This window comes from Falco peregrinus, chromosome 9, assembly GCF_023634155.1.
Source record: "Falco peregrinus isolate bFalPer1 chromosome 9, bFalPer1.pri, whole genome shotgun sequence".
Lineage (NCBI taxonomy): Eukaryota > Metazoa > Chordata > Aves > Falconiformes > Falconidae > Falco > Falco peregrinus.
In genome coordinates, this window is record NC_073729.1 from 31913482 (window position 1) to 31928576 (window position 15095).

A 15095-nucleotide genomic window follows, 5' to 3' on the forward strand; every position below is an offset into this window, starting at 1 on the left:
TTCATTTATTTATAAGGCTGTTATTGAACTTAACTTCAGCAGCTGACTTGCATGAGTGCAATTCCATCTTCCTAGCCACTCTTAGCCGTAGTGGAATTTAGGCACGTGAGTAGTGTACAGTGGGGGACGTGTGTTGGTGCCAGTATGTGTAAATGATATGCTTGCCATGCTTCTTTTCAGCACTGCGCTAAATTGATTGCAAAACCTTGAAACTGTATCGAGCTTGTAATAGAGAGGATCTGTTAACCTCAGGAGATTCCAAACATACCTGATCAGTTTGCACAAACTTGGATGGGTTGGATTTTCCTGTGTGTTTCTGGAGTAGAAACCCAGCTGTTCTAAGTCCCTTAATTTCAGAGGTATAGTTGGGAAGTGGTGTCCTGACTTGCATGCCAGATGAGAACTGGGCATGGCACCACTGGGAAGTGAGGTTACTCCCAGTTATACTGGAGTACTGCTTAGGACAAGATGAGGAAACAAGTCAAGCTTTGCCATCCATTTTTTGAGTTGATGCTTTTTTAGCAACAGTCCAGCATATAGCTAAAAAACCTCTTGGTGCACTTTCAGTATTTATAAAGCTTTCAGAGCAGTTACTGATTTTGCTTATGAATCAAATACCACAGAAGTCTTAAAGTAGCTCTTAAAAATACCATCCCATGTTTCTGAGGCTTCAGGGCTATGAGAGTAGTGTTTCCCTTTTTCAGCTCACAATTTCAAATTTTAATAAGATCGCTTTATATTTACAATCCAAATAAACTCCAGGGGTATGGTTCCAAATAAAAGAAGAGGAAAGCTAACAGGGTAACAGTTCCACTGAAGCTTTGGGAAGTGCTGTAAACTGCCGTAGACCCATTGCGCTTGATGGAAAAATGTATAGCAACTGGGTACTTAACATGGTTACGGTCATTGGCCAGCATGTCTGTCATGGGACACTCCACAGAGTGTGTCTTGTATTCTCGGTAATGAGTGTGGAGGATCATTCTTACTTTTCCTCCCTCTGCAGTTTATGTTCTATTTCAGGTTTTAAATGCCTCCAGAAACATTTCAGAATCACTGGAAAACTGAGAAGGAGCTTTCCTTAGGAGATAGTCTGACTCATCGCTACAGTACTCCAGCTTTAGGAGTTTTACAAAACTCCACCGGTTTCCATGGGGTTCCCCTGGCACAGCTGAATAGATTCTGCTGCTTTTTCTACGCTATGACAGTTACAGAGTAGCCCCTCAGAAAACCAAAGTTTTCAGTATTGGAGTTGTTGTTATCCTAAAGGCAAAATGCAAATACTACCTACAGCTTAGATGAGTCAGCTCTGACAAATATGAACAGTCTAAAAATACTTCATTTAGAGCCCACAAGTGGAGGCATGGATACTGGTTGTGATAAGCAGCAACCCTCTGCACATTGGCAAGCACCCAAGTGGTTTATTGAACTCAGATTGGCCATATGTTGCTCTGCTTTCACATATTCCTTTTGTTCTTCTCTATGAATTTAACACATTACTAGTATAATCGCTAATTAACCTGGCAAACATCTCAGCCCCCTAGGGCTTTGGCAGTGCTGTATTCATCAGGCTTGCAATGTCTGTTTTTCTGTACTTACTGTTTCTAATTGAGTAACATCCTACATATCTATCCATTTTTGGCTTTTATTCTTCCCGTATGTGCAGCTCTGCCCATCACCAGAGAGAGGTTTTGTTCTGTGCTGCACGAGCACACAGACTTAGCACCTTTTGTCTATAAATTAGAAGCATCGTTTATGTATCTGCCAGGCACCGACTCCAATAAGTGACCTTAAATTAACCTGTGGGGCTTGTGCTCTCTTTTACTGCTCTGTGCTTGAATTCAGTGTGTTGAATCTTCTTTCCCAAGTCCTACTGTGATTCCATTAAAGCCAATGCAATTACACCGTCTAGAGAGGGAGGCAGGAGGGGCAGAAATCAGACCCAGTGAAGAAAGGTGAGCATATATAACTAAGACTGCGAACACTGCTTGAAGGATAGCTTGGATAGAAGTAGCCGTTTTCCCTACTCTCCAGCTTGTTGTTTTTAAGTTCATCAGTTAACCTTGGTTTCCTTTTCCCCTTGGATGTCTGGATTGGTCAATAAAACAAGGATTTGCAGCATCTTTATAGATCCAGCCAGATCCTCTTTCCTTTTGTGTGTGTGCTAATTATGATGAGCTAAGGGGAAATGGTGGGAAAAGTCACAGGTAGCATGTCTGGATCTTCTGCAGAGCATTTCCTCAAGAAATGTAGGAAATTGAGCCACCTAGTAGAGGTATCATCACGTACAACAGTTTTCACACTTGGTTCAAGGAGAAAGTCTCCTGTGGTTGGCTGACAACTTTCAGAGGCATGTGTCTGCTTATATTCAGAGCAAAAAAGCTAATTGTTTCTGTTCTGCTTCCCTTTGCAGTGAGTTTGTATCATGGCTCACAGAGATTGGAGAGATAAGCAAACCAGAGGAAGGGGTCAACCTGGGACAGGCACTACTGGAAAATGGAATCATTCATCATGGTGAGTGCTCCACGCCATAAAGAAGTGTCAGATTTCAGTAATGCCCTGGAAATGAGGGTGGAAAACTGACTGCAGCTGTTCACATGACGTTCAAATACTTCCCTGTACCATACCCATCAAATCCTCAAAATACTTAATGACTCCTGGGACTAAGGAGTGGGCAAATTTGTCATGAAAACAGGACTTGTTGGGTATCCTGGAAATGTTTATGCCTGTAGTTACTTGATTTCTCTGCAATATCTCTGTTGCAGACTATATCAGGTATGTATTCCTTTGTACTACATGTGTTTGAAAATCTGTAGTGATCAGTAAATATAGTTTTCCATATGAGACATGAGCAATACAGAGGAGAGTTGAGCAGGGCTCTTTTAGAATGGGGCACAGGTACAGTGAGGGGCTACAGACGATGGATCATTCTTTCTAATGAGACTGCTTGTCATAAGAAAAAGAGATGATGGAGGATTTGTTGTGGGATTTGTTCTTTCCAGCTCATTTGGCAAGAATGTCTCTCTTTGAAATAGTGATGCCCCATGTTTCTTCATCACGCCCAGCAGATGACCTTGAGTGTTGTGATGAGGGGTATTTTAGAGGAGTGGGACAGTGCATACAAGTGTATGACCAAAGCTTGTCTGAAAATTACCTGTCCTGTCTGCGTTTCTGCTAAACTAAGGTCTTTCTCCGGATTATGTTCTTTAAATTCAGATTTGTCCTGCTGTTTCCTATTGTTTTCATATTATGTTATGCAGGCAGAGCAACATAGTCCTATTCTAGTTAAACAGCAGATGCCCCAATTTCAACATTCAGATGAGTTTAGCTGCAAAATGCACATCAAAGGAATATGGTATATAGGTCTTAAGTCACCAGTGGTCTACATTTCCATACAATCTCTTGGAAACCAATTTAAATAGGGAAGCCATTTAATTAGGCTAGTCGTGCTTTAATCTCTTGATAACTCAGCTCCACAAACTTGTCTTTCAGGTAACAATACCACTGTTAAGAAATGATGTCTTCTTTTTAACACAGAGAAATCTAATATAATCTAAACCTAATAATCTAGTCCTTCCTGCATGTACACTTCCACCCCCAGGTACCAAGACATACTTTCAGGCACGTTCAGACTTTGAAGGGGTTTGAGCGTGAGCTTAGCAGCACTGAACACTTTTGAGTACTTGGCCCTAACTGTGGCTTTGGACAACTGGAACACTCTGGCTCCAACATGTAGAGATGCGCCTTTAGGTGAAGGAATGCTCTTTTGTGCTCACGCCCTTACTTGCCTGTGTTCTGAACGTGTACACTTGTACTGTTGGTGCAAATAGCTGTCTTGAGACTGGTTACTTTATGACAAGTGTTCACTCTGCCATATCTTCATACTTGACACTTTCAGCAATGTCCTTTTTCTCTAAACACAGCTTTACAGCTTAAAGAAATTTGTGCTGTTGTATCTACTGCTCCCCTTATTCAAATACCCTGAGTGAGGTGCATCTGGTTTGGTTTTAATGTTACCTTTAGTTAGAGTTCCTGATGTTAGTATCTTCAATGACCATTATTGCCAGACTTTGGAAAGTATTTGCAGTGCTGCATTTACTTAAGGAAAAATCCCTTGAGATTTTGATAAATCATTAAACATGAAAGTATCCCATTATGTATCTTGTAACACAGCAAGAACATGGAACTTTGGCACCATAATGCAGGCCTTACCTCGGTTCTGTTAGGCAATATTTTTTATCTTTTGTTTTCACTTGGCATTACATTACTATCAGGTGAAAACTGCTGATCTCTCAGCCTGCTTGAGAAGCAGGGCCATAGAAAATTGCTAAATGCTGAGCTCTTGTGTTTTATCACTCCGTTTCCTCTGTATCTCCTTTAATTCTGGCTATTTTATCTGGGTGTTGTGGTTTAACCCCAGCTGTCAACTAAGCACCACATAACTGCTCACCCACTTTCCCCTGCCCCAGCAGGAGGGGGGAGATGATTGGAAGAGTGAAAGTAAGAAAACTCGTCGGTTGAGATAAAAGCAGTTTAATGGGGCAGAAGAAGAAAAAAATAATGATGAAGATAATAATGATAAAAGAATATACAGAACAAGCAATGCACAATGCAGTTGCTCACAGCTCGCCAACTGATGCCCAGCCAGTTCCTGAGCAGCGGCCCCCGGCCAGCTTTCCCCCCCAGTTTATATACTGACCATGACGTCATATGGTACGGAACATCCCTTTGGCCAGTTTGGGTCAGCTGTCCTGGCTGTGTCCCCTCCCAGCTTCTTGTGCCCCCCAGCCTCCTCGCTGGCAGGGCACGAGAAGCTGAAAAATCCTTGACTTAGTATAAACACTGCTTAGCAACAACTAAAAATATCAGTGCGTTATCAACATTACTCTCATCCAAAATCCAAAACACAGCACTGTACCAGCTACTAGGAAGAAAATTAACTCTATCCCAGCTAAAACCAGGACACCGGGACTGCTGATGTGGAAGTTCTGGTAGCTGTCACAGAGAGCAGAAATGATCAGAACCTGATCTGCTGTGTGCCAGATACAAAAGATGCTTTCTGCAGACTCAATCCTAAATTGGATTTCGAAATACAAAATCCAGAGCATGCAGACACTGAAAGAAGTCAATATAGAGATTCCACTGTATACAAAAGGATATACACCAGATCCTGCAAATTTTTATTTGTGAAATTAAGGAAAAATATCACCAAAAGCAGGAATCTTAATTAAAGACCAGGATGCCCTATGTAATGAGGGAAGGTCTTAAGAATTTCTGGTCTCTGGCTTCTAAATTGTTACCGTGCCCGCTCTGCAAGGGGCAGACTAATTCTCCAACCGAGTCCTAGTACTTCTGCATCTGCTTAATACAGTTTAATTATCTTTAGCCATCCACTGCAATGAGTTTTCTCAGGTTAATGAAACTCAGGCTAAGATGCATCTTAAACAGCATAAATCCATATTTTTTCTCAGTTCATCAAATGCTGTGCCTACACTATGAAATACTGCATCCAAAGTATTCAGGACCGCTCCAGCACAAAGATCTGGCCATGATTTTGTTACGTTGGCAAAGGCAGGAAAGATGACAGTGGCTAAGCTACAGCACCTTATCTGCTGTCTGCTTTGGTTGCTCTTCTCTAGATTTTCTCCTTCTTTACACAGTTGTAACTAGTCTCCATTAAACTAGGCTGTGAACAATGGTGTTTCTGTACTAGACACTAAAATCTTATTACTTTGAAATTTTTTTATTACTTATTTTGAATTTGAACAGTTGTTGGCGCTTTTTACTTAAAATTACCACTTCCTTATGAATCAGTGAAACATGATTTCTACTAGTTACTAAACTACTATCTTTGGTGTGAGGATTTCCCACCTCCATGCTCTATTGAAAGTATTTACCTTAGAACAGAGACAGGTAAACCTACGTATAATTGGATATAGACTTCAACCCTCTTCCAGTCTGGTGCATTGGATAAATCTGTTTGACACTGGATATGCTTTTTAACTCTTTTCTGCTTTTGGCCAATGCTTCTTTTGAAATGGTTCCTTAACACACTGAAACATCTTTCGTGTCCTTGTCTTCAAAGCCCATCAGTATATACAGTACCTAATAAGACTTTAACTGCCCTGCTGTGGAATGGCTATTCTGGATGAAAAAGCAATCTCTCAATAATACTACTTAATTTCTAGAGGGAACTCACCCCTAGAATACCTCTAACAGCTGTAGTTCCTCCCACCAGCATGCTTCTCCTTTTGGAGTTGCAGAACTTCAGGCCACTGCAGAAATTACTTCAGTGCTGCAATAACTGTTGTGGGAATTTGCAAGCACTTCCTTCAAAAGCTATTGAAAAAAGTCAGACGGTTCCAATTACCTTCACTAGGACTGTTTCCAGAGCCTTATGCAAATTGAATCTGGTGCAAAAGGAAGAAATTCCAATTTTATTGGAGCTGCAGTGTTTTAGAAAACTGCTTTTGTTGGTGGGGCTATTCAGAAATGCGCGTAACCATGTTTGTACACAGGGGAAATTTGAAGAGCTGAGTCCTCTCTTCAGGAGGTGATAGATACCAGCAAATACTTAGGTGTAGACATGCCAACTGGCCTATGAAGAACATGACAGGGGAGAAAAGACTGATTTTATTTATCATACTGGTGTTTTAGTTTCAGATAAACACCAGTTTAAGAATGAGCAGGTGATGTACAGATTTCGCTATGATGATGGAACGTACAAGCCAAGAAGTGAATTGGAAGACATCATGTCCAAGGTTTGTATTATCATTCTTAGTTGGAACCTTGTGATTTGCATTAAAAGAGTTTGCTCTACCTCTGAATGTCATTGACCTGTCATATAGGAGATCTCTAATGCTGTTAAACTTTGTTGTATTAAGCTATCCATTCTAATGCCATAGAAGACATACATTCACCCCAGGGAGAGGAAGCAGAGCTTAGCAATAAATAACAATGCAGTTGTGACTGCACCCAAGACTGCTGATTACAATGCTAATATAGTAACAAAAGATCTTAAAAGAAAACAGCAAGCCATAATACTGCATGTCTGCTGAAAATCTGGGCGTTATGGTTCAGGGAGATAGAAGAGATCAATATTTAACTGCTGTTCCTGATAATTATATGTCGAATGAGTTCTGTTGATCCCGTATCTGCCCACATACCTTTTAATAAATTGGATTTCTTCTTATGGACAAAAGTTCATGGGTTAATTGTGAGGAAGGATTAATGGAGAAAATGTTGGAATGGAGGTGATTAGAGATAAAAGTACAGATTTTTGGCTTCTGGAGGCAGGGAAAGAAGAAAGATTTGTTTGACAAAGAGGACAAGGGAACTGTTTTGAAAAACAGTTAATCAATAGATAATTCCAGCTAAGTAGAGACATCAGTGTCCAGGTTTTGCCAGCCTTAGCTAGTCAGTGTTCTTTTGAAAAGGAAAAAGCTGATAATACCATGCATCTTTCCTTTTTCAGGGTGTGAGGCTCTACTGCCGACTACACTGCCTTTATACTCCAGTGGTAAAGTAAGTTCCCCTTCATGATCCCCTTGTATATATTTTCTGGCTTTGTTAAAAGGATGACACATTACTATTGAAATCTGTATTCTTTCTTATTATGAACAGTAATTTTCTGCATCTTCTTGTCTCTTTCACTACCCTTCTATTTCCACAGTTTAGATCTTCAGTTGTACTTTTGCTGGAGGATGTTGGAACTGGGTTCTGGGAGAGTGAAAGGCTAGTGTTATAGTCTTCCTGACGTTTGCTTCCTCTATTAGTTCATGAGAGCTGTTAGCATGACAAAAGTTTGTTTGTTTACTTTGGCATTTTATGTGAGTTAAAGTGGGTGTGATTAATAAGAGACTACTGATTCAGGGCAGATTGTGTGACGTGATTGTAGCTGCTCTATTATTTGGATTATAGAAAACGTAAACAGATGCTAAAATAATGTAAACATATTCCAATGTGATGCTAGGATTCTTTAATTCAAAGCACCCTAAACAAAAAAAACCTAATCTGAAGTAGAATAAAACCTGAAGCTGTAATTTGAAAAAACCCTGACAATTTTGGGCAAAATCTTCAGTACTTGGATCTGTATAAATAAATACTAAAGACCTGAGATAATCTGCAAGTGCTAGTTAACTCTCTTCCCAGATCCCAGGAGATGATTTTCAGATGTTGTTGCCTTACTGTGACATCAGATGAACATTTCTGGCCTATAATGGAAACCACCCTGAACCATGTAGGTGTTCTGTTTAGGTGTTTGTGGTTGAAAATCAGGCATTTTCACTTAGGAGTACTTAATTTTTACATACAAAAAACTGATGAAGAAGAAAAACAAGCCTTTGGTGGGCATGGCTGGAGTCCCAAATTCGACAAAACTGACCTTTTGTCCCCAGCTTGTACAGCTGATGTTTCACTGAGATGCCGTTGTCATTCTAAAAGGAGCTGCAAAGACAGTTACAGTTAATCAGACATAAATTTGCCTAATTAGATCTCTAGGGTTTTTTCTCCAGAACAACTGTTGTACAGTAGTACGGATTTCAGTTAACCTGCCTAAAGGGTATGGAGAGAGCAGGAAAGCATGATGCAGCTGTTGGTAGGCAGAATGGTTATGTATATGCATGCGTGTATTTGCACATACACATTTCAGCCCTTAAGATGGCAATTCACATGCAGAACAGGTAAGTGAGGCTTAAAAATTTTCACTGACCTCAGGGTACCCACAAACTGAAAGGGGTGTAGTCTTACACTTTAGGGAATCAGCAAGGACAAAATAACTACCATAGGCCTGTCTTGTGGTGTTTTATCAGTGTGCTATTTTTGTAATAGAATCAGGATTCATCTGTGTTAGTGACTGCATGAATCCAAACTGTGTATGACCAGTGAAAAATAGCAGACTGTCAGAAGTTTTAGGATCCTTCTGTATAGACTTAACATTCTCAGTATGTTTAGGCTCTTCTTCCCACCATTCTCTTTCCTACTTACTCTTCCTTTTATGTCCCTGTTAGAAAACTGGTATCTCCTAGGCTGTCATCCGCTTCTTGTCATGTCTTTTTGCTTCTGACAAGCCTAATGTTAGCCTAAATGAACTAGCTTTTAGCCAAGTTAGTTGTGCAAAACTTATTACTTTGTGCTGTGCCTTTGGCCTGCTGCTTTATCTGGCATTTTCAGACTGCTGATCCCTGCAATCATGCTAGCAAGGTGATGAAGCCTACTTTTTCTGGTGCAATCTTCCTTCTAGAAAATCGGGAAAACTGCTTGGAGTAGCAGGTTCATGTGCCAAGAGGATCTGGAGGAATTATAAAATTCAAAATTCAGTTACTTGGTTGACAACCTTGGGACATAATTTTGCTTAGTCATCTTCCCTGGAAACCTGGGAGTTTCCATGTAGCCTTTGCCTTTATAATTTTCTTTAAGTAAACTCTTACACTGATGTACTTTGAGGGCAAGATGGTATACCCTGCTGGAAATAAAGCATGCTGCTTTGGGGGTTGATATATAAAAAGTAAAACATTTTGGAAAAAAATCTTAGATGTGGAGAAGGTTCTGAATACATCCGTGATCTACTTTGGGGAAGTTGTGAGGGTGGGAGTACTTGCTCCCACTTACATGTGTGATGGACGGTACTTCAGTACATAGATAGGCTAGACCCAGTGAAGAACGTTTTATTCCTCTAACTCCTGTGAGGCAGCAAGATTCTGCCAAAATTTCAATGGTTCCCACATTCATATTTGACTATTCACCTGCAGCTCATGGTTCTGGATAACTTTCTATGATTCATTCTCTACTCCTGTTCAGGCTAGATTGAAATGGGGGGGAAAAGTCAGTGAACTAATGTTGAAATATTAATACCTGACAAGCATTTAAGTACAAGCAGTGAAAGACTAGGCCTTGGACCAAGATGCTGATGCCAGCTCAGTCAAAACTCTAGCTCAATGTCAGCATCTGTATGAAAACGTTGGGAGTTGCTTCTCACAGTCTGGAAACCCCTACTCATTCGTACTCAATATTTTAATGCTTTCCTTTATTGTTTGACATTTCAAAAGCACATTTTCTCAAGATAAGACTGTGAGAGGGGAAAAAACTGCCCAGAATACTCCCACAGCTTTGTGCTGGATTTAGCACATTACTGGAAGACAAATTGAAAAATGTGTGTAAGCACTATGAGGAAAGCTCTTGTTCTGAGGACATGTTTCTGGAAATGCTGGTGGGGGTTTTTTTGCTTGTTTTATTTTGGGGTTGTTTTCTCCCAAGATCTGAAAGTCCTGCTTTCCTTTATAATTTCTCACACCCTGCGTTCTGCAAACACACAGGCATTTCTGCTGCATTTACTTACAAAAGCCAGTCACAACGTGTTTGTATCTGTAGATGATTAGTGAAAGGAACATGAGCACGATGAATTTTAGATGGTGGTTTGATGTTAGATTTTTTGAAAAAAATAAATGTCAAATAGTGTGGTGCTAATGAAAGAGGCTGATTTGACAGAACTGAAGAAAAGTGTTCTCTTGAGCTGCCGTATAGATACATCCGGACAGTGAAACAGTCACAGTGGCTGTGAAAGTTTGCTTCCACAGTCATGCCAGTGGACCTCAAGCTTGAAATAGAAGGACCACCTCCGAGGGTGAGAGAGGAATTAATTCTTCATAGCCCATTCAGCGTTTGGCCTCTCTACTGAGACTCTCAACAAGAGCGAGCCAATTAATGCAAATTAATTGTGGTAATGGCTTTTGTGATGTGGAGCTAGGAACTGGATCGAGACCATGAAACTTTATTCACACAGGCCAGTAAACAGCCTTAAAATGGAAAGAGCTTTTCATTCTCTCTTGAGCTGGATTAAATCCAGTGACCTGGAGGTGAAAGGTGTTTGAGCCCAATGTCCTAAGCCACACAGTCCTCTTATATTTGTATCAAAATTCTTTAGAAGTATTTTATGAAGGACTAAAAACATCAATTATTTCCATGGCTCTGAGAAGAGGAATGGAAGAAAACTGCAAAAAGCAGCAAGTTACAATAGGGTTTCTTTTCCTAATTTCAGGAACAGTGCTGCTGTCTACAAGGACTGTGTGTGCGATGGTGCAAGTTGTGTTACAAGACCTAAATACAACACTTCTTTTTTTATTTACAATGGCTGAAATTATCTAATGCCATAAAAGAACACTGTGTGCTCTATTTGTATCTGGCTACTCTGTGATATTTTGCTAAAGGAAGTAAAATCTGAGCAGGTGCAGAGAATCAGGAAAATCTGTCTTGACAGAGTAGGCTAGAAGGTGCTTAATTCAGTGAGCCTAACAAGGAAGGGGCAGAGAGGGAGTATGTAGGGTCACTGTTGATGAATACGTTGATGGGTAAATACTAGAGAAGTATTATTTAAGCTTATAGATGGGGCTGCCACAGAGCCAGTGACAGTAAACTGGGCGTGAATGGATTAGGATGGAAACTAGAAGATGACTTCCAGCCAGAAGAATGTGATTTTCAGGTGAATGGATGGTGGCAATATTCTAACATGAGTTAAAGCAGCAGCTCAGTACATTTGCAAAAAGAATGCCCTGGTTGCCTCTGGCAAGAATGTGAGCTCACTGAAGATGGCTTGAAACAACATCTAGAGAAATTTGAAATAATACTGCTCTGTATTGATCTGAAATATCTTCCTAATTCAAGTTGTTAGAAAAGTTTAAAAACTAGTCCTTTCTTCTAGAGAGCAAGGATATCTGCTTCTTAGGTTTTATTTATTTGTGATTGGGAGTCTATAATTTTTTTACCTGTCTGTAATTCTTTTTCTTTCCTCAACTTGTTAATAGTAGGTCCCAATAGTATATGTACATCTGTAGTGTAAAAGAAGTGTTTACCTTTTTGTCCCGATTTTCCCTCTATTCTCTTTCTTAATTAGAGACCGCGACTACCACCTGAAGACCTACAAATCAGTAATCCCTGCAAGTAAACTAGTGGATTGGCTTATTGCACAGGTAAGAAACGTTACGATACTGCTGTCTTTGACAAGGAGCTTAATTTTTCAGTTCCATTTAAAAGTAAATAAAATGCAGTTATTTAGAGAATATTTCAACATAATTAAACATATTCTGATTCTTTGAATTTATAATCTTACACTTTATTGTTCATTTGGTGAAAACTTGTTATTTGGCAGCATAAAGAGGAATAAAGATCTTTGGAATAAAGTTCTTTCCTAGCCCTAGGAGTGGTGAACTGATGGTTCTTGGGGACCTTTTCTGTTTCTTGGGATTTTTGGAAGATGTTTAAAGCAGTGTTGGTCTCGTTTAATCTAGTGTAGGTGTGGTACAGTTTTATTAAAAAAGGAATCAGAGTTTAACACCAGCTACACCAATGTCTTTAGAAAGTGTAGTATCCCCACATTTACCTTGTAATTTACAGAGAAGCACCTGTAGCTTGGGAAATGAAAAATTTAGCTTTGATGGTGTAAAGCAATCTAAAGGGAGAGTGTGCCATGTTGCTCACTGTCATAGAGTCAACTGTACGTTCTGGTTTTGTCTTAAATGATGGTCTGATTCACAATCGCATTAAGTCCTATACTGCCAAAATGACATAAAGGGAAGCTGGTTTGAATGAGAATCTGGCCTCTGACAACCAGGGATGTTGTGTTTCAGAAACGTTTCCTGCAATTGCATTTGACGTCCTCTTACATTAATAAGATTGATATGATTGAAGGTTGTTCTGTGCCAAATAACTGAATGAGAATGGAGTAGTCAATTGTTTTCCTGTTAAGAGCATAGAGGAGAGCAAGGATATTAGTACTGAGGCTGTCATACCAGTTACACGTGATTTAACTGGGTCTTCTTCATGGAAAGCTGAGGGGGGAAAAAGAAGTCTGCTTTTGCCAAAGAAGAGCGATGTAATCAGGCCAATATAATAGTTAATCATAGAGCTGTAGGCAGTAGAAAGACTCAGATAGCAAAGTAAAGTATCAGCTCTTGGTCTGGAAAAGGTCACTCATTTTCTTCCCCGTTTTTCTTCATTCTGGTAGGTTAATGTGGCTGTTAGTTCTCCTGTTTACTGAACTTTACGTTAAGATTGAACCAGACTGTACTAAAGGCAGATACAGAAGTCTTTTTAATTTATGTTGTGTATATGTGTGCATATGTACGTGTATTACAGATGCATAGATGAGGGAAACATCATCTGAGCTCAGTTAAAGGAGAACATTGTTAAACGTTTAAATCACCATCTATGACTTAGATGAATTCCTGTCTGTGTGGCTAAATCAATCTTTGCTCATAGATCCTTACAAATAGTAATTTTCATGGAGGTTTGCTTGGTGTTTTCATACTACATTGAGCTGTCTTCTAGCAACCATTAATACTTGGCCATACTAGCCAACAAAACAAATACTCAGCTGTTTGCAGAGTAGTTAATTTATTTAACTGCTCAAATATCTATCTTTCGGTTTAACTTTAGGCTTCTCTTCTTGAAAATCTTGCTTATGGTATCTGATCTGATAACTACCTGTTACACAAAAATGCTGGGATGTATTTGTTTCTGCTTCTGACAACCAGTTTACATTGTGATTTTTATTTAGAAATGGCACACAGAAAAAGTGAGGACTGTTGTTTCTGTTCGATTTAGTGATGTAGGGATGACTGTCTTGAAGGATAGTTTCTCTCATTTCTGTTTTCAATTTAGGCTATAAATGCAAGTGGGAGCCCTTGCCAATAAGAAAACTGTTTTTAATTTTCTTGACCTTTACAATATTCATAAGTCTGAACAGAGCAAAAGAGTGAGAATGTTTTTTATAATCAAAGAAATGGTGTCAGTTGTACTTTGTACCCTCATCCTCCCATCTGGAAATTGTTGGCTATTATACTCTGGCAAGAGATAAGTTGGCAATGAGGCTAAATCTTGTGTACAATTCAACAGTTGTATTCAAATGTGATATATGTTGTTATCCCCTATGTATTGTATGCATTCAGAGCCTTATTGTTGCATGTGCAGTGCATTTGTGGCTCTGTAGATATCAGGGGTCTGCAGGAGCTGAGCATCACTGACTGTCGGATTTATTAATAAAGTGCCCTGTGATATGCTAGCACAGGTCATTCACTGTAAGGGAGTTTTTGCACGTGAGAGTGGGTGGTCAAGCAATTTCCTAACAACTTGGAGATTTAGTGCTGAATTTGCTTGATGTCTTTTTATTGTTTGTAGCTCTTCACAATAGCTGGATCCTATTGCAGTTATCCACGCAGTATGTCTCAGGGAAGTTGTGCATGAGACTAAAATAAAGCATGAGGGATGATGGTGGAGAGAAGCACGTCTGAGCATGTGCCGGTCGGAGATGGAAGTGTTCATGCCTCTTCTAGAGGCACAGAGTCAAATCCTGGAAACCATAACGCTGTATCAGTTTCCTGTAGGCATTACTTTAGTGACCCTTTGAATGTAACAGAGAAATGGTTACAGCAGTCAGAGTCTGAGAGGAGAACTATCTGATCCTTATCCATGGATTTACACTGAAAGTGTCTGTGAATTATATTATAGTCTCTATATATATTTAGAGGTAATCCTTGAGGGGAGGGGGCTCATTCTTCCATTGAGTCTGGACCCTCTCAACTTCATTTTACAACCTAGTTATTTCTCTGACTACCGATAGGCTGCGGACAAAGAGTAACACAGACCTCACTTACCAATGTCAGAGCTCTTGTACTTCACAGAATCTCAGGTGGTGCTGGGGGTGCACTAAAAGGCTGAACGGCCACTAAACCAGTACTTCTGTCATCTGGCTGAAGATTTATATCCAGACCTCCAGAACTTATCTGTGATAAAACACAGACCATTATTAGGGCTTTAGACATCATGGCATTAGCTGAACTAGACAACAACAATAATAGTAATGGTGGAAGTAATTATTTATTAATTATCTACAATAATTATAGTCATATAATAATATAAGATTAACAATTATAATACAATAATTATGATACTATAAATACATAACGCAATGTTGTATTATATTATATTATGAGTAATAATAGTAATAGTGTGCTCTGGGCATGATTCTTGAATATGGTACTGTCTGTAAACTTGCTAAAATTCTGCTGATTCACATTCAGTGATTATATTTGAATAAACCTAAATTA

The 15095-nt window shown here is 39.5% G+C and overlaps 1 protein-coding gene across 2 annotated transcripts in view; it reads left to right on the plus strand.

Moving 5' to 3' along the window:
• The window catches only part of PREX1 (phosphatidylinositol-3,4,5-trisphosphate dependent Rac exchange factor 1), a 165136-nt gene that overhangs the window by 109818 nt on the left and 40223 nt on the right, over positions 1 to 15095 (plus strand). For both annotated transcript variants that reach the window (XM_055813561.1, XM_055813562.1), the window contains exons 11-14: positions 2411 to 2511; positions 6655 to 6758; positions 7472 to 7521; positions 11885 to 11960. In XM_055813561.1, coding sequence (XP_055669536.1) covers positions 2411 to 2511; positions 6655 to 6758; positions 7472 to 7521; positions 11885 to 11960 — 331 coding nt within the window. The remainder of the gene's footprint in view (positions 1 to 2410; positions 2512 to 6654; positions 6759 to 7471; positions 7522 to 11884; positions 11961 to 15095) is intronic.